The 22,537-nt window shown below is 44.6% G+C and overlaps 4 protein-coding genes across 4 annotated transcripts; 2 read left to right on the top strand and 2 right to left on the bottom strand.

Annotated features, from left to right (window-relative positions):
• The first annotated feature begins 1,230 nt into the window (after window positions 1–1,230).
• On the top strand, window positions 1,231–4,010 carry LOC127763258 (plastoglobule-localized metallopeptidase 48, chloroplastic). The gene is made up of 8 exons (XM_052287910.1): window positions 1,231–1,676; window positions 1,837–1,894; window positions 2,125–2,192; window positions 2,628–2,807; window positions 2,959–3,055; window positions 3,142–3,248; window positions 3,351–3,484; window positions 3,592–4,010. The coding sequence occupies exons 1-8, from the start codon at window positions 1,479–1,481 to the stop codon at window positions 3,731–3,733; spliced, it is 984 nt and encodes a 327-aa protein (XP_052143870.1). The 5' UTR covers window positions 1,231–1,478; the 3' UTR covers window positions 3,734–4,010.
• Window positions 4,011–4,975: 965 nt separating this feature from the next.
• On the top strand, window positions 4,976–8,769 carry LOC127759180 (DEAD-box ATP-dependent RNA helicase 58, chloroplastic). The gene is made up of 10 exons (XM_052283963.1): window positions 4,976–5,349; window positions 5,421–5,514; window positions 5,619–5,732; window positions 5,830–5,925; window positions 6,215–6,319; window positions 6,491–6,649; window positions 6,756–6,824; window positions 7,207–7,296; window positions 8,064–8,204; window positions 8,306–8,769. The coding sequence occupies exons 1-10, from the start codon at window positions 5,186–5,188 to the stop codon at window positions 8,588–8,590; spliced, it is 1,317 nt and encodes a 438-aa protein (XP_052139923.1). The 5' UTR covers window positions 4,976–5,185; the 3' UTR covers window positions 8,591–8,769.
• Window positions 8,770–8,895: 126 nt separating this feature from the next.
• Window positions 8,896–11,017, bottom strand: LOC127759196 (transcription initiation factor IIA subunit 2-like). The gene is made up of 4 exons (XM_052283965.1): window positions 10,882–11,017; window positions 10,423–10,579; window positions 10,286–10,336; window positions 8,896–9,384 (listed from the first exon to the last, which is right to left on the bottom strand). Exons 2-4 carry the CDS (start codon window positions 10,549–10,551, stop codon window positions 9,235–9,237), a joined length of 330 nt encoding a protein of 109 aa, XP_052139925.1. The 5' UTR covers window positions 10,552–10,579; window positions 10,882–11,017; the 3' UTR covers window positions 8,896–9,234.
• A 7,801-nt stretch (window positions 11,018–18,818) lies between these two features.
• On the bottom strand, window positions 18,819–22,060 carry LOC127754831 (eukaryotic translation initiation factor 4E-1). Its single transcript, XM_052280429.1, has 5 exons — window positions 21,692–22,060; window positions 20,014–20,179; window positions 19,805–19,930; window positions 19,148–19,213; window positions 18,819–19,070 (listed from the first exon to the last, which is right to left on the bottom strand). Exons 1-5 carry the CDS (start codon window positions 21,964–21,966, stop codon window positions 19,020–19,022), a joined length of 684 nt encoding a protein of 227 aa, XP_052136389.1. The 5' UTR covers window positions 21,967–22,060; the 3' UTR covers window positions 18,819–19,019.
• Between the last annotated feature and the right edge of the window lie 477 nt (window positions 22,061–22,537).

Raw genomic sequence — 22,537 nt, 5'->3', positions numbered from 1 at the left:
AACTTGGCATATTGAAATTTCTACTGTCATGCTTCCTTGTCCCATTACTACATCGTCGTTGTGTTCAACTATTGCACTACCTCCCTCCTAGTTCGAATCTAATATCATCTATGTAATCGCAATGGAAATAGTTATATCATGTTCAAATTGTACTACTATTTCTTCATGTTACATAATTCTTCTTGTTTAAGTCCATATAATGTTTCTACGACCGAGACTGCGATAGGCCTATATTAATTATCCGAGTATTAATACGTCGAATAAGGTACAAAATAATACCTCATTTAACATATGAAATTGCGAAACAACCAACTTCGATACATTTTTATAACAACAATAACAAGTTTTACCAATAAATACTTCTTTATTTATTATTAACATAACATAGAAAAATCTTTTGACCGTACTTTTTGCATCTGTGTCCCTTGCCGCCCTCTAGGACCCATATGCAAAAAGTACGGCCGCAAGCTCTTTATGGGCGGCAAAAATTGCAATTAGCCCCTTGCTGCCCATACACCCTCTGTATGGGCGGCAAGGGGCTAATTGCAATTTTGGCCGACGGCGGCAGACGGCGCGGTCGACCCGCCGTCTGCCACGTCAGCTTGCTGCCCACCACTGGGGCGGCAGGGTCTATTTTTGTAATTTTTTTGGCCGATAGATTATTTCTGTAAATATTAAAAAAATCTAAAAACGAAAAAAATTCTAAAAAGTACTACTCTACGTTCCCTTTGTTTTCACTGTGTGTACTAGGCTGGCCCATTCGCGGCCCACCTCTTCTAACCATATACTACTACGTTTATTGTTCCTCCTCCCGACGCCGAACGCGATGAAGCGCCGCGTTGCAGGCTGCAGGAGACGTCAGCAGTGACTTATTACTACTACACACTGTGGTTGGTACCTGGTAAAAGAACTCTACTGTACTTACTAATCGCTGTCGAACTATAGTAAGAAGGAAGAGCTACTTAATTGCTATACGCATTCGTTTAGTTCTAGACTTTAATTATCTGTATGTATATATATCTATCTTGACGATGCATTATTTGTTAATTTATTATTTCAGGTAAAAAACTACTAGGGCTTCATTCCGGCCGTGAGGAAGGCTATTAGGTAATTAAGCGGTTTGAGATGGAACACGTCAGTCGATGGATCAGACAGCGACGTGCTGCTCTTGCTTGATAATGATCGAGTGGCGTTGTTTGCTTGCTTGCTAGCTTTGCTTAACTGACTGCCTGGTGAATGGCGATGAATCTATTCGCATCACTCGTTCGTCAATTTCAGCTGCTGCTATCTTTCAAAAAAAATCAGCTGCTGCTCTTGTTTGCTGCAAGTTGCATCATCTGTGACCATACAAAAAAGAAAAGAAAAAAAAAAGAAACGGCGGGAAATTGCCAGAGTATTTTACCAGCTGAGCAGAAATTACCGCGCAGTGGTCGTCGCCCTCGTTGTTTACTTTGCTTAATTTGCTTGCCCTCATCCTCATGGCTGCGGCGGCGGCGGCTGCTTCTGCTCCCCGCCTCCTCCTGCCGCCGGCCGCCTCCACCTTCCCCCACCAGCACGAGCACGTCCGCCGCAACTGGCACCGGCCCCGCCGCCAGGTCATCTCTGCCCGCGCCGGCGCCTCCGTCGCCGCCCGGGGCCTTGATGCAGACGACTTCCGCCATCCGCTGGACAAGCAGGTGAATTCCCAATTAATTTGCTACTGCCTGCTTCCACTGCTGCAGTGCTTATGATATATCATGCCTACTGTAGTATATATGTAATGTAATACAAGGATTAAGTATGTCCTTCCTGAATGATGATGGATGATTGCTGAGTTTCTCCTTCCTTGGCCTGCAGAACACACTGCTGCTGAGAGCAGTTCCAGGGCTTAATGATATGGGCAAGGCTTTGCTAGGTCACCACCACTTACTCAATAATTCCCCTCTCTTCTTTTCAGCTTTAGTCCCATCCTTAGGTTACCCTTATCAATTACTATTATCATCCTTCACTGATCAATTCCCCTTTTTGTAACTCTTTTAACTTAGCTGAATTAATATTTGCTTCACAGTGTTATTTACTGCTCCATACTGTGCCTTTCTCTTGCTGTTAATCTTTTTTTTTCTTTTTACCTAAATGCTAATGCAGGACCAGTTTCTGAGCAAGTTATGGTACTTCAGAACATTGGATCGTCTGTGCTAGTCTCTGAAAACCAGGTGCGCTTTTCATGTTAATCATTTTTAAGCCATTTTCAATTTCTTAACTTATTATTGCAATAACAGATAACCTCATTGAAAGGGGAAAATAGTTCATCAAAGATAAAAAAAGGACAAACCAGTAGTACCGATAGAAAGCCATGAGGCTTAACTTTTCCATGTAAATCATAATATTACTTCCGCTATGAATATGGAATTATTCTAGCAAAAGAGAGGCAGAAGCACGCATAAGACATGCAGACAAATCCATGGATATATTATAAATTACTTTTGTTGGGAAAAAAAAACTTTTTGTAGAACATTGCACAAACAATGAGCATAAGTAACGCTGATATCCAACCATACACTGGTTCTACCATTTCATGTCTTTTATATATCTTATGATTTCTTTTCTTACTCCATTGCGGCATTTACACTTTTGTTTCTTTTCCTCAGCTTTCAGATCTTCATCAGATCTTGACCGAGGCAGCAAAACTATTGAACACAGACGCTCCTGACTTGTACATTCGGCAGAACCCTGTTCCTAATGCTTACACCTTAGCAATCAGTGGCAAAAAGCCATTCATAGTTGTTCATACAAGCCTTGTGGAGCTGCTCACTAGAAAAGAACTGCAGGTAGATACATGACTGTGATCATCAGTAGCTGTGTGTTTATTTATCAGTTAACCCGCTCTCTTCAGTCTTTGCATTGTAAACCATGAAGATATCATATCAGACTATGGTGTTAGTAGTAACTCATGGTGTGAAGATTTGTGTGTTTGGCTAGGCTGTGTTGGCTCATGAACTGGGACACCTCAAGTGTGACCATGGCGTGTGGCTTACATTTGCCAACATACTGACAATGGGAGCATACTCTGTCCCTGGTAAGCTGATCTCCATCTGAATAACTAACCTTAAATTGGGAGTACACTAGTATTAATCCATCAGATGCATGTATTGATCTTACCAGGATTTGGCATGGTTGCTGGGTTTCTGGAAGAGCAGCTCTACAGGTGGCTCCGGGCTGCAGAGCTGACTTGTGATCGAGCGGCTCTTCTTGTAGTGCAGGACCCCAAGGTAGTAATCAAAATCTGAATTGGATTTGTAGCAGTGTACTAGTACTTACTACTCGGTGATGATTAATGTGACTGAACGGGCGTGTTGATTGATTGTCAAGAGGTTGTGATATCTGTGCTGATGAAACTGGCCGGAGGGTGCCCGTCGCTTGCGGACCAGCTGAACGTGGACGCCTTCCTGGAGCAAGCTCGCTCCTACGACAAAGCTGCGTCAAACCCCGTCGGCTGGTACATCCGGTCAGCCAAACAAACATCTTCTTACTCCAGCTGCTGCTTTAACTTGCTGCTACTGCTTGGTGAGATTAATTTGGTGTTTGTCATATGCATATGTGTGTGTGGTGCAGGAACGCTCAGACGAGAGAGCTGTCGCATCCTCTGCCGGTGATGCGAGCCCGCGAGATCGACGAGTGGTCCAGGAGCCGAGAGTACAAGACGGTGCAGCAGAAGGTCATTCAGCTCCAGCTCAATGATCACGATGCAAGCTAGCTAAGCTGCAGGCTGGACCGGCCTGATCAACTCACTTCACTGTACAAGTAGAAGTAGAAATGGAATCTAGCTGTATATGTTTGTACATGGATGGAACGGAACCGAACTGTTGGAGGTCAGATTGTATTCTAGTGAAGAATATGCACACCACAGATATACAAGAAAATGCAAAGATATATTGATTCTTTAATAAGAAAAATAAACTAACTGCTATACACATCTACGATATTATATACATCTGGTGTAATACTATTAAAAGTATATATACTTTTTTTTAGATTTTTTTTAACATTCGTTAGTTGGTTTGTACGAATTAGGTATGTGAAATTTGTGTGTATAAGATATGTACATGGGTCAAGCCAAGTAGCCAACCCAGTCCAACTTGGACCAACATGAAACGATAATTTAAGCTGCTTAATGTTGTTTCTTTTTTTTGTGTGTGGCGATGTCCTCAGTTAATCTTGTTAGGCCATTCCCAATCCAATGACTAGGATGGTGTCCATAGCTTTAAATAAGCTGCCACTTAGAATGAAAGATGATGTGGCAAGTGAATAAATGAGGAAAGATAAGAAAACCACGTTTTGCATGAGACATGGTTTCTACACAACATCCAAGATATCATGTGAGAGAAGTAGCACTACATTTAAATATGGAAAAGTGGTGTTTTCATTGAAAGATTAGTGTCTAGTACTAGTTTCTTGATGATATGCAATTTATGTAAACTATGTCTAGTGTCTTGGATTGGGACACAACTGATGATCTGCCGCAAGCCAATAATAATTAATTAATTAATTAATACAGCTGATAAGTACTCCCCTCCATCCAAAAAAAATTCTATCCCTAGCATTTCGAGGTGGAATTAGTGGAGATGGAGAATGACTAAAATATCCTGGGGCAATTGCATTGCTATCCTCACTTTCGAAGCCAATTGCTGTTTTATCCCCACTTTTTAAGATTTGCAGTTTTACCCCCACTTTTTAGGGTTTGCAGTTTTACTCCCATTTTTTGAATCTGAATCAGCCGTGTATCCCCACTTCTAACATCCTGTTTTAACAAGGTTAGCGGTAGAAAAAAAGACATTTATACTCTTGGTGGTTATTGTATTTTTGCCCCTATTTTTTTTTAGCTTTGTATGATTTGGCCCCTATTATGTGATTTCAGCTTGTGTGATGAGCATTTCGACCAAATATGAGCATCTCTTGTGATGTTTTTGTACTTTAACAAAAAAAAAATTCACAAATACTAGGCGATTACAAAATTTGACAAAAATCACAAACACGACGCAAGGTGAGGAACTGCAGCGGCGGCAGGAGATAGTCGAGGCGGAGGCGCATCCACCCGGCGTAGGAGGCTGTCGACGGCGAGGAGCGACGCCACCTCCTCAAGGTGCCACCCCTGGAGGTAGGCGGCGACCTCGACGCCTTGCCCGCGGCCGCCGCCGCCGCCTCCTCCATGGCCGCGTTCTCCGGCTGCGCTTCGCCACTCTCCACCACCCTACGCTCTGGCCTCGCCCCGTTCACGCTGCGCCACCGCCTCCGCCTCCGTCGACTCCGCGCCTCCGCCGCCACCCTCCGCGAGGTCTGCGCCAGCCGCGTCCCGGAGCACGTCCTCCAGAGGTGCTTCCCTCTCTTCCTCGTTCGAGATTTTTTTTTAATTATTTATGCTCATGGGTTTAATTTTCTTCCAGGGCTGAGGAGGTTGGCTATGTCGTCCCTACCGAGGTGCAGGAGCAATCCTTGCCTGTCCTCTTGTCTGGCCAAGACTGCATCCTCCACGCACAGGTGCTGTTCCTCCTCCTCCTCCTCAAGCTTTGCTTACTCTCCTTAGATTGTTTCATGCTGTACAGTGATAGCAATCTGATCTTACTATTGCTGGTTGAATGTAGACGGGTTCTGGAAAGACACTTGCCTATCTATTGTCGGTGTTCTCGGCCATAGATTTTGGGAGATCCTCGGTGCAAGCGCTGGTTGTGGTCCCAACCAGGGAGCTCGGCATGCAGGTGATAAGCTGCTTGGCTGCTTGCTATGCAATTATCTTCCACCTGCCTTGTGCGTCCCTTCTAACTCACCTTGTTGCTGTTATTGTGCCAATGTAAGGTTACCAAAGTTGCTCGAATACTTGCAGCAAAGGCCTGCACCGTTATGGCTTTGCTTGATGGTGGAATGCTAAGGAGGCAAAGGAGTTGGGTAAAGGTATTTTCAGTCTATGCTCAATAGCTAATTCTTCAGTTCCTAGCCCAAAAAGAAAACTGTGATAGTGCTTCAGTTTAATACAGGAGCATTTTAGCCATGCCGTGGTTATGTCCATATCTCCCTTTGATATTAGTTTTCAGGCCTCTTGGTGTAAATGTTGCCAAATTGGTTATACTGATGTACGCACTTCACTTTCTTTTTGTTTCTACTTGACGCATAAAGAGCAGGCTATTTAAGTTTCTCTTACCTGTTGTTTGCTTCCCCGCTGACTATATTGATCTATTTCCAGGCAGAGCCCCCGGCTATAATTGTTGCTACTGTTGCAAGCTTGTGCCAAATGATTGAGAAGCGTGCTTTCAGTCTTCAGTCTATGAGAGTATTAGTTATTGATGAGGTGATTCTTGAGTCCTAAATCAAACTTTTTTGCAGTATAAGCTCAGTCTGCTAATGCAATATCTGACTCTGTATATTTGCAAAGAACCCAAGAGGCTATTTGAAGTTTGGAACTCATTTAGTTGATTTTTTTCAAGACAGAATACCTACTGTACTCATTGCTGTTTGATAGGTTGATTTTATTTTTGGGTCGTCAAAGCAAGTAAGCTCTCTTCGCAAAATATTAACATCTTATTCAGCAGCTTCCAGTCGTCAGACCATATTTGCTAGCGCATCGATTCCTCAGCACAATCGCTTTGTGCATGACTGTGTGCAACATAAGTGGACTAAGGTTGCACTTCTTTATCTATATGGCTTGAACGTACACTATTATTATTGAATGAAAAGATGGACCTTTTTGACCTCATGTTTGCATATTCTGTCTTATCTGTGTGCAGACTGATGTGGTTCATGTTCATGTCAACCCTGTACAACCCATGCCCTCTCACCTCCAGCACAAATATGCGGTGGGCATATAAATTTCTTTTTATGATAATCTTGCATTCTAAATGCCTTCAATCATTTCCTACAACTGTGGAACTTAATACCTGTCTTGAACATAGTAAAAAGGCGTGTTTCAGTTGGGGCCTAATACCTAAACCCACAGGCACGGGCATTCCTTGCATAAGCTCATTAAACAGCATGCATGTGATTATGGCAAAAGTTTAGTCCTTTTACACAGCATTGCACATCTTCTTTTAGTTTTCAGTGATCTCATGAGTCTCTTTTACTTTTCTGTTCCTGAAAAATCTTGCAAGTATGGGTGACTAACCCCCTTGCTCCTGAAAAATATCTTTTGACCTGATTTTTGTTCTTGCTGATTATGGTAATTTTTTAATTAATGTACAGATCTGCAGTAAGAAGGAAAGGTTGCATGTTTTACTATCCTTGCTTGAGAAGGATGCACCAAAGTCAGGGATTATATTTGTTGCTGAACAGGTATTGCTACTTGTGGATTCCATTTACTCCATGGCATGTTGATTATAGTGTTGCTCCAGGGTGATGGGATGTGCCAATTTAGGGGTTAGAAATTATTCTAGAGGGACCAACCGGCCAAGGGACCTCATGATGGACCATTTATGCTATCCTATATGCAAATACAAAATGTTACTTATCATAGATAGTCTTTATCTGCTGGTATGGAATAATTTTCATTTTTGGTACGATTGAAGATTTAATATCTGATTCTGTTTCAATGGGAATCACCAGCTAGTCCATTAGCTGATATTCTTTATTTTTATCGTTCCTATGACTAGCAACAAAACATTTAACAAGACTTTAAAAAAAAATCAAAATGTCCTTTATCATTGTATACCGAAAATGCCGGGGCGATGGAACCTATTAGCATTGTTTGTGTAGGGGTACCGTACACTCCAGCATATAAGGGTATTCTGTACTAGCTTGGTGCTAATGTGCTATGATTAATTACCAGCTCCAGACCATAATATATATACATTAATATTTCTTGAAAACAGTTCTATATTTCATTTACATTACTTCCAATTTGTAAAACCGTATATTCAGCATTCACAGACATTTGTAAGTACTAGCAATTTGGTTTGTTTACTAACTGAGCAGTATCATATGTTTTTCACCAAGGTCTGAGCAATTCTTTTAGAACGAATGAATATTTACTTAACCAGAATAGTAGTGTGGCAACCTCACGTTTGCAGTTTGTTTGTTAACTGTTCAACCTGTTCTGTTAGTCTGAGAAATCAAAGAAGGCTGGACACCCTCCTTCAACTACTGTTGTTGTTGAATTCCTGAGAACTACGTACATGGGAAGCCTAGAGGTCCTTCTACTGGAAGAAGATATGAATTTCAATGCCCGTGCTACATCATTCACCGTTCGTGTTCTCTTTCTATTCTTTCTGACGTTCCCACTATAAAGACATGTTTGATTTTGAAAAATCCATATCTTCACACAAGTATCGATGTTCCTCTGCAGGAGGTCAAGGGAAAAGGCTTTCTTCTAGTTTCCACTGACATAGCAAGCAGAGGGTTTGACCTCCCACAAACCAGCCACATATACAACTTTGACCTTCCCAAGACGGCTATTGACTATCTGCATCGTGCTGGAAGAACTGGGAGAGAACCATTCTCCAAGTTAGCTTGCAGCGTGACAACCCTCATAACAGAGGATGAGCACTTTGTATTACAGAGATTTCAGAATGAACTCAAGTTCCATTGTGAAGAGCTACCTGTAGAATCCATGTTCGCATTTCACTTGTGACGTCCCTCACTGGATGTAAATAGCTATTTCTCTTGATTTCATCTCCCGGTTGGAGGTTTTTCTTTTTTCTGTTTAATCTAGATGAAGAGGTTTGAACAAGTGTCCTGGTTATTTTCCCTCTGGAGAGTGGAGACAGATGTTGAACGTATTTATATTAAAGCATAAAGTTGTTATGTATCCTTAATCCTTATTCACTGGATTGTAGCTTTTTTAATGGAAATTCCCATTAGTTGCAACAGGGTTATACCCCTGAACTCTTCAATATCCAACCAGCATTGACTCGAAAATAACAGTATCAGGCGACGAACAAGGTAATCTGAACATCCTGTTCAAAGATTTAGAATTCAAATGTTAGGTCTGCCTTCGGCGAGAGCATGATTAGGTACAGAGCACACTCATGTCACACATCACACTCTTCATTATCAACAGAGGAGAGAAATCGGTCCATCACTCAACAGAGAAGAGAGAAATCGATCCATGAGTGATGCGGATGGCAGACAGAAACTATGAACATGATACTCTAGTACTCCTACCATGGAAACTGTTCAGATTCATGATACGAGCCAGGAAAACAGATGCAAGATTATATTTCAGGTGCGCCAGGTCTGCAGCATCAAGAGAAGCAGGATGGGCTCTTCCGCAAATTACTCTTCTTTAGTCTCCAGCAATTTGGAATCGCAGGCCACGATCTTCACCTTGTTTATTGTCTCTGTAATCTCTTCGTTCTTGAAAATTGCATCTGTTAGGATGAAAGTCCACACATTGTCGCAGAACCTGTAGGTGTGCAGATGGCCCTGTGCAGAGAAAAGGGAAAGCCATCACTGGAAATGCAGGCGGTCTGAACTATACATGTGAATACTTTCAAAAGGACTCGTGGCAGGAAAGCACAGTCAATGTGCTAAACATAAGAAATCTAATTAAGATATATGTAACACATCGACGGTCTTGAGTGAAGCTATATATTGGCATATACTCATCACTTCGAATGTGTAACCTCAATGCACAATAAATCATACAGAACTTGAATTATTTCCCATAAAGTACAACACAATTGCAAAAGAAAATCATGTTACTTCAAAAGCTTTGCAGAAGTAGCCATCTTCGACATACATGACACACAATAAAAGAACAAAATTAATCAATATTATATTCCAGTTATTTGTAGGTTTGTCCAAACAGGAACCATGATTGAAAATGTTGTGCACCGCTACTTGACCTTGATATTTAGAAATTAACATCAGAACATAATCAATCAATATTCCAGTTATTTTCATGGAAATTTGGATTGTCCCAAAAGTGCTTAACTTATTGGTCACAGCCATTCTCACAGAAAGTCTATCGAATTGGTGAGTAGCCTATGAAGCAAGCAGGAATTGCCTTCCCACAAAAGAATACACGGTAGATCTAAAAGAAGACTCCTATGCCACAAACTTAATGACATGCCAACATGACATAGTAATAATGTTATCTATAGACTGCACTATCAGTACTCATTTGCATTGCATAACTTGGATGTGTGCAAACACCATAGAATGAATTGATGATTAACAAGATAAGTCAACAGTTAGAAAGTTTACTAATTCATAACTAAATAACAACAATACGGCATTCTCATCGATTCCTTTTTTTTAAAAAAAATCTACAGCTATTAATGAAATCTACAGTACAAAAAGAGAATCAATAGAAAGAGCATACCTTGACAGTAACCTTGCTCTTCACCTGATGCTCCAAAGCGCTAGTCATGGACTGAAACAACAAGAACATCCATATATGAAAAACAAGTAATCCACATCCGGCAGCAGTAATGAAGGAGAGGTAGGGGGTTAAGAAACCTTGTCAAACTGCACGAGGACTTGGATGGCGAGCTCGGGGCTGAGCGCCCCACTGGAGACCATGTCGTCCAGCGTGTCGGTGAGGCACATGCCGATGGTGGACCTCCGGTACAGCTCGAAGGTGGCCATCGATGATCGAATATCGATCCCCTCCCTCCTGCAGATAGGCAGCCAGATACATAAAAAGTTTAAGATCGGCATGCAAAGGCTGCGGAAACGAACTAATCAAAATCCTCCGGGTCTGTTTGCTGGCCAGCCGCCGCAAACCAAAATCTAGAAAATTCATCGATGTGATCGTTCGTGCATATACACAAGTATCGCATCCCTCCCTCCCTCTATTTGGTTTGGTTGGGTGCGGTGCGGCCAATCGAATCGAGGGCACAAAATTTCCCTAAAAATTAGATCCCGATCCCAACAAAAAATCGCATGATCGAATCGAACCAAGCACCAGCCGCATACCTGATCTGAGACTGAGAGCGAGAGCGGAGAGGAGGATTGAGGGGAGGAGCAGAGCGCAGCCGCAGAGAGGAATTCGAAATCTGGGGCTTATATACCGATGGAGGCCAGGGGAAGGGAGGAGGGGATTTGGGGATTATACAGGCAGGGGAGGCAGCAGCAAGGATCGACTATGTCGGTGCCAAATCCCGATTTTGCCCCTCCCTCTCCCGTTGACCTGGTCAATGCATACTGCTTTATTTCCTTTTCTTTTTTTTTCATTTCATTATTATTCCTTTTCCTTTTTTCCTTTGATTATTATTATTATTATTATTATTATTATTATTATTATTATTCCACATCATCATTTACCTTTTCATCATATATTATTGTTCTCGCTTGGTTTAGTTACATATAGTCGCTTGGTTTAGTTATACATAGAGAACGTATTTGGCTCTCTTTTGTGTTAATAGAGCGTTTCAGCTTTCAACCTCCAGAAATATATGCCACATTGTATTGGTTTTTCTTACTAAGCCAGGATGGGTGAAGGTGATGAAGAGCACGATGAATTAAAGCTCACTAGTAATTGACCCGTGCTAACGCTACGGTAATATTTAGTAATGAAAATTAAACTATTAAAGTTTATCATTCTTAAAAAAAAAAGAATGACAGAGCCAATTACTATATTGTTAATTACATAGCGATGTGAGTAAAATAACATCGTGACTTTTCTATCTTTTGATTTGAAACAATGCAAGCCTATTGTACAACTTCACAATCAGGCATAGACATAGAAGTCCATAGCATCTAATATTTGATCTATATCTGGTTTACGATAGAACTTCAGTCTTAAAGCATTTCCCTTTTTTATTTGATCACCTGGCCTAAGAGAATTGAGAGTCCAAGAGACCTTGCATCTTCTTTCCCTCAGTAGAATATACAGAGCAAAGACATAAGTTGAGTCTGCAGGTGGCTTTGTCGCTCACCCAGTCACCAAGGTCTTCCCACCGATCAGAAAGTACTATAAACTTAATGGATCTGGGAAACAAATTTACATGTGCATTTCAGCCAATTAAATGATCCAAGTACTTAAGCAGACCAAAAATGTCCAACATGCTTCAGCTTGGTGTCATCTACCTCAAAAGCTAATGGCGGTGAAAGTTTACAAAATAAATTTCCAGTTCACATATAGTACCAGATGATCTGGAACGATTCACTTTGGCAGCACGAGCCGCGCCTCAATTGATCAATCGATATTAGCCGCTGCATGTTTGGAATTTCAGATTTTCAGACTTTCAAACCAAAGTTAAGACTTTCAGAATTAACTTTTATCAATGAATATTCCAAAGTTTAGACTTTCAAAATCTTAACCATGGTAACTTATAACTTAAACTGTCTTATCATGTGCTTTCATGTATGCCTATTTACATTCTGAAATTTTAACATAGCTATATACATATTCTGAAATATACCATGTGCTGAATGCCTGAATCTGAAACAACAACATTAGTTTTCTGCAAGTATTCATTAAAAAAATATGCAGCAATCTTGTATAATGTACCAAACTACCCAAGCAAGACAAGCAAGATGATGTTGATTTTAGGTTCTGAATTAAGGTAATGTAATAAGAAAAAGAATATATTTCTAAAATTTAATGATTTTCCTCATCAATTTGACTATATCACAAATATACTCCATACATTAATTTTCAAAGCATAGGCATAAAGCTTCAAAAAGCAAGCCATAGATAAACACTTATAGTGCCCAAAGCACAAATTTATTCCATCACATGTCAAAATAGAGATCATTATATTTTCTCTAAATAGCAAATATGGGGTAAATAAATGAATAAAGTTCAGAAGTGAAACAACCCTTGCCAAAGCCCGCCAAACAACTATGCATTCCAACATTGTGTACATTATTGAGCTCAGAACTAACATATGAATTTCAGTCGATATACCACATGAATCTGTCATGTACTGCAAACTGAAATGCTAATTTTGTAACTCCAATCCAATATGAAGAATCGATGTTTGTTGGTGACAAGAACGAAGTGGTATTTAGGCGCAAATATAAACAACTTAACCGGGAGATAAGCAACAACCCAAGCGTAGAACCTATCAGGAATATCCTTAACCTTTAGCTACATCTACCTTCCAGCACATCTGAAAAAGTTGCTACCAGGTTGTACGCTGGTGGATAGCAGAGGGCTTCGTGCAAGGGAGAGGTGGAAACAAAATGCAGGAATTGAGAAACACTGTATGAAGGCAGCGACCTGATGTTGGCAAGCCAGCGCACTTGATGACTGATAGCATACTTTATGGAGTAAAATGGACAATTTCCTTAAAAAGAACTGATGAAGAACCACTACTTTTACTGCATCAGTTGTTAACCAATAGTATTAAATTTAAAAGTAGCAAATTATCATGAGTTGCTCATATAATGTTGAATGTTACCTGACCAACATCGGCACAGTAGAAGTAGGAAGGCCTCGTGGAATCAAAGCTGCATCTCCACGGGTTTCTAAGACCCAATGCCCAAACTTCTAGTTCTAAGTCACTGTCATCAGTGTATGGGTTGTCTTTTGGAATGGAGTAGTTACCCCACAAGCTGGTTAGCAATTTCACTCTGTCCTGTAAAGGGAAAAAAGGGAACAAATTATCAAATACAGTACATGCTGATGCTCCATATATTGCTAATTGTTTGTCTTATGTGAGAGGAGATTTATCACAAATAAATATGTGAAGTCATTTGCAAAAATTTCAGTTCGTATGTTTGAAGTTCATCAGAAACATATTTATCTACCCACCCCGGTATCTACTTACACAAATATAAGTAGTGAATCCAGATAACTGGGTTGTTGCTATATGGGAAAAAATTGCAGCAGTAGCAGTACCTATCTCATGACGGTGGAAAAAAGACGCTCAAATCAATTTGATTACCTGTATCACCATCCTGTTTTGCAACTCGTAGCAAAATGGAGTACAGTAATAAAATCCTATTACCAGTTGCAATAGTACAATGGAACTTAGTTGATTCCCATAATTTGTAGTATACACATGATGACACAAAGGGATGGATGGGGTCTAGTTGTACAAGAAGGGCTCTGCAACACTATTTTATCTCCATTACCAAATTCTCTGTAACACTATTCTATGTGCATTACCAAAATCAAAACTCAAAAAAAGCAGGAATTCATTCAGTTCGTAACCTGGTCAAATACTTGTGAGCAAAAATTTACCTTGGGCACAGAGGAGATCGACAAAGGTGGCCGTCGGTGACGATGCGGACGGGAGAGATCGACGCTAGCGGAGCAGATCGGTGAGCGGCCGTTGGTGGCAATGCGGACAGGAGAGATCGGCTCGGGCGGAGGCGCGGAGGAGATCGATGACGTTGGTGACGCCGGCCGACGGGGGAGGGATGGCCGTTGTTGGCATGGCGGCGTCGCGATGGCGGATGGCGCTGGATAGGGCGATGGCAGCGGCGTGAGGGTGCGGCGTCGGCGGCGTGCGAGAGAGAGGAGGATGCGTGTGAGGAGCGTGATTGGGGGGATGCGCGTGAGGAAAGGGGAGAGGAGGACGCGTGTGCGGAGGGGAGGGTCCGCGACGATTTTGAGGCGTTGGATCTGTCGGTGATATGGACCCGGTGGTATCATGTTTAGAGCAAGGAGGTCGCCCCCAAACCCATGTGGCATCCCCTGAGGAGGGTGACGCCTGGGTGGAGCGGCAACCGCCCCCTCCCAGCTTAGGGTACGGAGGCTGCCCCGAGACCCACATGGCCCTCCCCCGAGGGGAGTCAAGCCCGAGGTAGGGCGGCGGCCACTCCCTGGCCGAGACTCGACGGAGGAGGCTGCCCCACGATGCCACGTGGCCCTCCCCCGAGGGGAGTCAGGCCCAAGGTGGGGTGGCGGCCACTCCTTCCCAAAGACTAGTCGGAGGAGGCTGTCCCCCGATGCCACGTGGCCCTCCCCAGAGGGGGGAGTTAGGCCCAAGGTAGGGTGGCGGCCACTCCTTCCCAGAGACGGGATGGAGGAGGCTGCCCCCCGATGCCACATGGCCCTCCCCCGAGGGGAGTCAGGCCCGAGGTGGGGCGGCGGCCACTTCCTAGCCGAGACTAGAGGGAGAAGGCTGCCCCAGACGCCACGTGGCCCTCTCCCGAGGAGGGATCGGGCCCGAGGTCGGGCGGCGGCCGCCCCCTCCCGTGACTAGGGGTCGGGCTCCTCCGACCCACTCTCTAGGTCACCATGTACGGTGGGTTAAGTGTCCGCCTCCAGGTGCCCACTTACCCGCATTTATGGCGGCCCGAGTAGTCGCGCCACGCCACATTTAATGCGGTGTGCAATGCACTCAACCGGTCTGTGACCGGTCGAATAACCGATGGGACTGGGGTAGTGCGCCTGTGCGCTGCTCGTGTGTCAGGCAACGTGCAGCCTGACATGTCCCATCAAATAATGATGGTGAGAGGTTCGTATCCTCTTATCCCAGCCGGAGTCGGTCCTCCCGCTCTGGTCAAAGCAAGGCTCCCATTTCCCGGTGTAATAGGAGCCCAGAAGTCCTCACCCATTAAATGGTGACTGACAGGGGCACCCCCCGTGTCGGGCGGCAAGATTTGACAGGCCTCATCATCAAGATGACGTGCGCTTGCTTCCCAAGTCAAGAGACAAGATATGCATTTAATGCAAAGATTGTAATCCTTCTCCACCGGAGCTAGGTTAGGTTGTTGGGCCCATGTGGTAACCCCTTGAGGTACAAAAGGAGGTCCAGGCCTAGTAATGGGGGGGGATGGAACCCCCTGAAGGTCACACAGCTTCGCTCACCAAACCCTCGAATCTCACTCGCTGCCCCCGGCCGAACTCACAAAGGGGGGCCTCACGGTCCCCTGATGGAGGAGTTCATTCTCCGACGCGTTCATGATTTTTGAGGTTCTTTCGAGCGCCGGCGTGACGAGCGTCGCGGCGCCAATGCGGGGGAAGGCGCAGCCTCCTCAGGAGTGTCGCGCCGCCCCAGGCAGGGGGCTGGGCTCCCCACATTCTTATCAGAAAAGGCTAGCGGCCAGGTTTTTGTGGCGAGTCTTCGGAATGTCCGATAGCCCCCAAAGTTCCGGCCCAGCCTTACTGAGAGGTACCACGGTAGCGTCAACCCCTCCGAGTCCCTCCAAATCCATACGACGATCATAGAGGCAGCGTGGGGTGACGACCGGGTCAAGGCGAATTTCTTCCCCCATGGCCCTCCAGGGCCAAGCGCGGGGATCGCTCATGAACCTGCCACCTGCCTCAGTCTACTCCTGGGAGGGCTCTTGCAGTTGAGCTCCGGGTGCCGTCGAAGCCCGGGACCCCCTGTGCTGGCTCTTCCGTAGCGGCTAGCTTTGGTCCCGCCGGCTGGCTATGGTGCCCGGCCCGGCTCAACTAATCGTCCTTTCAAGCTTCAAGTATTTTCAATTTTTCAATTCATCAGCTTAATACAGCTTGAAGTCTTATATTTATTTTCCCCCTGTTCTTTTCTCATGGCCCTGCGACGCTCACGTGTTGCGCATTTGTTTGCTCCCTCGGTGGTAAGACCCCAACCTCTCTCCCATCTACATGAACGTTTCCTCGCTAAGTGTGGGGGCTAAGTTTTCTAGCCCTATTCCAGCCTTAAGTTGAGCTCTGGGTGCCGTCGAAACCCGGGACCCTTTGTGCTGGCTCTTCCGTAGCGGCTAGCTTTGGTCCCGCCGGCTGGCTACGGTGCCCGGCCCGGCTCAACTGTAGACGGGAATTGCTGGCTTTAGAGTTTTTCGGCTCTCACACTCGTGCGAAAGTAGTCGTCCGTATAGAAGGGAGAGATATTGGAAGGAGGCCACCGAAAGGAAAGAGCAAACAGAATGTGTAGCGTGGGGACACAGGCTCGTGGGAACCTGACCTCGTTTGCTAAGTGGTCACAGGCTTCCCAAAATGGTTCGGAACCCATGGTGGGGGGCCCTCTTCGAGCTAAAGGTTTGAAAGGTCGCGACATGCAAGCAAGGTTTGTGTTTGCCTCATTCATACAAGCAATTCTTTGCTATAAGTGTGGGGGCTACGATTCCTAGCTCTATCCTAACCCTGCGTCGAGCTCTGGGTACCGTCGATGCCCGGGGCCCTCTGTGCTAGCTCTTCCGTAGCGGCTGGCTTTGGCCCCGTCGGCTGGTTACGACGCTCAGCTTCGCTTGATCGCAGGCGAAGATTGCTGGCTATAGAAAGTTCAGTCATCACACTCACGCGAAGATAATCGTTTGCATAGAATTATTATTGCTTATATTTATCTCTCGCCCATCTCTTCCTCGCGGTCCCGCGGTACCTATGTGTTGCGCGCTGGCTTGCCTCCCTTGGTAACAAAAAGTTTGTATTCGTTTCATCCATTCAAACGATTCTTTGCTTAAAAGTGCGGGAGTTACGATTCCTAGCTCTATCCTAGCCCTGCGTCGAGCTCTGGGTACCGTCAACGCCCGGGGCCCCCTGTGCTAGCTCTTCCGTAGCGGCTGGCTTTGGCCCTGCCGGCTGGCTACGGTGCCCAGCTTAGCTTGATCGCGGGTGAAGATTGCTGGCTATGGAAAGTTCAGTCCTCACACTTGCGAAAATAATCGTTTGAATAGATGAAGTAGAACATGAACAGAGGTTAACAAATGGCAGGGGCAAGCGAGGTACGCGGTGTAAGGTCACGGGCCCGAGAGAATTTAACAACGTTTGCTGAATATATACAAAAAATGAGTTCGCAGCCTAAGGTACGGGCTAGCGAGTCGCCCTTAGGCTGGGGCGAAAAAGGCGCATGGGTCCTAGTGCCAGCAAAGAAGAGGCCGGGCCCGCATATCATCAGACTAGGAGTGGCATTAACCCTGACCACCTAGGGAAGGTTTTGGTCAGGGCTAATGCCGGGGGCTACTATCGGTGATATGGACCCGGGGGTATCATGTTTAGAGCGAGGAGGTCGCCCCCAAACCCATGTGGCATCCCCTGAGGAGGGTGACGCTCGGGTGGAGCGGCGACCGCCCCCTCCCAGCTTAGGGTACGGAGGCTGCCCCCAGATCCACGTGGCCCTCCCCCGAGGGGAGTCAGGCCCGAGGTAGGGCGGCGGCCACTCCCTGGCCGAGACTCGACGGAGGAGGCTGCCCCCCGATGCCACGTGGCCCTCCCCCGAGGGGAGTCAGGCCCAAGGTGGGGTGGCGGCCACCCTTCCCAAAGACTAGTCAAAGGAGGCTGCCCCCCGATGCCACGTGGCCCTCCCCCGAGGGGGGAGTCAGGCCCAAGGTAGGGTGACGGCCACTCCTTCCCAGAGACTGGATGGAGCAGGCAGCCCCCCGATGCCACGTGGCCCTCCCCCAAAGGGAGTCAGGCCCGAGGAGGGGCGGCAGCCACTCCCTGGCCGAGACTAGAGGGAGAAGGCTGCCCCAAGCACCACGTGGCCCTCCCCCGACGGGGATCGGGCCCGAGGTCGGGCGGCGGCCGCCCCCTCCCGTGACTAGGGGTCGGGCTCCCCCGACCCCCTCTCTAGGTCACCATGTACGGTGGGTTAAGTGTCCGCCTCCAGGTGCCCACCTACCCGCATTTATGGCGGCCTGAGTAGTCGCGCCACGCCGCATTTAATGCAGTGTGCAATGCACTCAACCAGTCTGTGACCGGTCGAATGACCGATGGGACTGAGGTAGTGCGCTGCTCGTGTGTCAGGCGACGTGCAGCCTGATTTGTCCCATCAAATAATGATGGTGAGAGGTTCTCATCCTCTTATCCCAGCCGGAGTCGGTCCTCCCGCTCTGGTAAAAGCAAGACTCCTGTTTCCCGGTGTAATAGGAGCCCATAAGTCCTCACCCATTAAATGGTGATTGACAGGGGAAAGTATATCCCACTGCAATTCCCAGTCAATATTCGTCGTCAAAACATGCAGGTTCAGAGAAACTAGCTAGCGGTAGCGGCAGACTAAACAAACAAGCACCCTCAGATACCAGCAAACAAAGGAAGAACTGGACTGATTTATAGAGTACAGAGACACCTCTGATACGTCATTATATTACGTTTCAAGTTTAAACAGTTCACGGTAATATTATAGCCTTCAAGCGCTCGCTACAAGCGAATGACAAACACTAAAGCATCGAAGAAAACCCATCCTACATGTGGATATACTACTCTCTTGGATATCTGGACAGGAGTGCTCAGATCAAACTGTGTAGCGGTTCTTGAGACCTTTGTCCATCTTTTTTGCATCGTCCTACAACCAAAAAGGGCACGAATAAGAAACAGTTATTCATCCAGGCATATAATGTAACAAAGCTAAGGACTACTCACATGAACAATGAACCCAATCGAGTCCTTGTAATCCAGAAATTCTTTCCACTGCTTCCCAATGCTTATCTGATGAAGAAAGAGAAACGATTATGTTCAGCTTATCTGACCTACCTAGGCGAATCAAATATAATAATGATGTGATGAGGAACCAAAAAACTTGCCACAAGATGCATATATTGCAGCAGTCATACAAAACGCTAAAATGGCAAGAAAATACTACAAGAGATAACGCGGACAATATAGCAGGAAAGGAACACCAAGATAGAACAGAACTTAACGTTTCAATATAAACCTTGGTTAAAATAGCTGCGCAATGTATATAGCATGATCTTGGCCAAAATAATGAAAATCCCCCTATGACAAACTTCACCTGGAAGTTTAAGCAAGTGCACCCAAATGTTGCAATCTTTTCAGGAATATATCTCTTCAGCTATGCATTGTGTATATGCAGATTGAGAGCATTCCACATGTACAGAGCAACATTTGGACAGGCTCAAGACATAAATAGCTCCAGATAACCAGATCATGCCATTATTAATACATAGTGGTATTTGACAGCAATGACATGTAAAAGTTTGAATTTATGATGTTGAAAACTATGTGGTTATTATCTGCAGGTAACAAATAAATTAGCAGCACATATCTTAGAAATAGTACCTGAGCAGCTTCATTGGCAGCATTTTTAGTCCAGATAGCTATTCTTTCCTGCTTGCCACGCACACTAACAACTGCTCCACAAATTTCATCCCCATAATCGAATTGTTCGCCAATCATTGCCAATAACTAAGCACAGGATAAGGTAAAGAATTAGGGAGATATTTGTATAAAGGATAACTGTGCAAATAAGTGATTCAAATAATGCTTACAGTATGCAACCACATTGTGTCGGACTTTCCTCTGCCACAGCTGAAGGTCCATTTACCTCCATTAGCACAGATAGGATCTTCCCATTTTGGCTCGATTTTATTCTTAAAGCAATGGAAGTCAGCTCCCACAACCAACTTGCTTGGGTGATGGATATTGTTATAAAGGCTGAAATACCACATTCAACCTTATTAGACTAAAGGAATACATGAAAAGATAGAAGGAAAAAAAATACTGAAGCAAATTGCCAAAAAATAATAATATTTAAGCGAGCTGTTAGCAGAAAGAAAGAAGCCCTGAAGCACATGCATTGATATAATTTGCGACAAATGACACATGTTATAAACTGTCGAGAGAACTCAGGACGACACGTGTGTCAACATACGTGGACTATCTCAGATCTCTGAACATGTATCAACTCAGGATGCTCAAATTACTCATAAAAAAATAGAGCCACAGAGAATTAACATTCTTTTTATAAATGTCAGATACATAAAAGTCAAAACCACCAAACAGAACAAAACACCATCAGCCAATCACCTTCCAAGTTCTAATACTACATGGAAAGTAAAAGATGACAAATATTCGGCCAGAAAAAAAAAAGAAGGATCATACGCATTTTAGAAGGATCTGATTCATGTCCTTTCATGATGACAATGGAAAAAGATATGTTTATATTAAATATAATATCTGACTTAGACAAAATAACCTAGAACTGAAAATAGAAGAACGCCAATAAATAACTGGCGTATGATGCAGCCAGAAAGATGTCAAAAGGCACAACAGCACAATGATACAGCAAGATCAACAAATATTTCTGACATGAAACATGAAGGGTGCCAAAAGCATAATTATGACAGCAGGACTGTAAACAAATGCTTAAGTGTGAACAAGCAGAACACTTGGACACAATTTGCAACACATATGCATGAAGAGAAACCAAATAACACCCAACTCTGCACCTCAAATGTAATGCACTACAATGTAGGATAACACATAATATTGATTTCCCCAACCATGCCAAGAAATCACAATCGGCGTACCGACATTTCAACAAACAAACTCTGCACACCGATTTAACCACAGTTAGGCTTATTAAAATAAAGGCATAACAAATCATGTGGCCTGCACTAAGAATTCAATTCTACAGTTGACCATGGAATAAGTATTTGAGTTTGGTACTTCTCACTTGAGACGTTTTCTTCCAGGGTATCAATCACTCAAGACAAATTTTCCTCAAGACATGTTGTTCATCTAAGAGCATTATGATGATAGCATATACAGATTATCACCCTATACTAAGTAAAGTTTCCATCCAAATAGATAAACAAAGAAAAGCATCCATCCACAGCATGAAACATAAACTGATCGATGAAGATGTGAAATATTATTCTGCTTAAAGAAAAACACTATAATTCACGAAAAGAGTGTACTCCTCCTCAAAACAATTCTGCCTAATCTGCAACCAAGTCAAAAAAAAAAAACTAGATCCACATTAGATCTCAGTCCTACACATGAAGCCTATGACATGGACAAAGTAAAGTGGGCATGAGTGGCAAGCCTAACGCATGTAATCGAATCGGGTTAAGCAGCTAGATGGGGAATCTACAATACTGATTCATGAAGGCAAGGGATGGAGAGGTTGTGGAGGGGAAAAGAAGAGGAGGGGGGGTGGGAAACCTCCAGAAGTCCTCGACGGTGGAGAAGGTGTGGATGGGGCGGATGGAGCTTCCCCAGGTGGCCTGCTTGGACTTCCCCTGCGGGTTGTCGAACCAGAAGGTCCAGGCGTGCTCGAGCGGGTGCGGCGCGGCGGGGTTGGCCTGCGGCGGCGCGTGGCCGGAGTCGTCGTCGGCGATCTCCCCCTCCTCCCTCTCGTCAGCGTCGTCGGCCCTGCCGCGGCCGGACGACGGCGGCCTTCCGGCGGACGGCGGCCTCGTCTCGTGCTCCTCCGCCATGGATGCGGGCGGCGGTGAGGGTTTCTGTGTTGCGCCTTAATTAGCTAGGTCGAGGTCGGTGCTCTTCCCCTCTCGCTTCTCCGTCTCTATATCTCCCTCTCCACTCGTGTAGTATAGAAGAACTTGTATTGTACCGGATGCGTTGGGCTTATCAGGCCCATGGGCCCAAATAAGGACTATTTAGTGCTAATAGGAATACTACTTTTAATCGTCAGAGTTATTGTCTTTCAAAATAAATTCAAAACAGAAACAATTTTTTCGTGAGCATACACGTCCGTAGGTAGGGTCATTGTACCATATTTTTTATTACTAAAATTAATTTGGTATTTTTTTAGTTTTAAAAGTTCTAATCTTAACTAATTAAAAAATTCTTAACTTTCCATTCGTTACATTGTTTTTTTTTCGTGTTTTCATCCGTAAACGCGCTAATTTGGTTGTATTGGACTCGAGTTCGCCGGAGAGAAAAAAACTAGGGTTCATGGAGAGATAAACTCGAGTTCGAGCTTAATATGGGAGCGATTTTCACCGGATTTCCTTCAATTTCTTGAGGGAAAAAATAGAGTAGAAGATA

Source organism: Oryza glaberrima, chromosome 1, assembly GCF_000147395.1.
Source record: "Oryza glaberrima chromosome 1, OglaRS2, whole genome shotgun sequence".
NCBI classification, from domain to species: Eukaryota; Viridiplantae; Streptophyta; class Magnoliopsida; order Poales; family Poaceae; genus Oryza; species Oryza glaberrima.
This window is presented reverse-complemented; position numbering and strand designations above follow the sequence as displayed.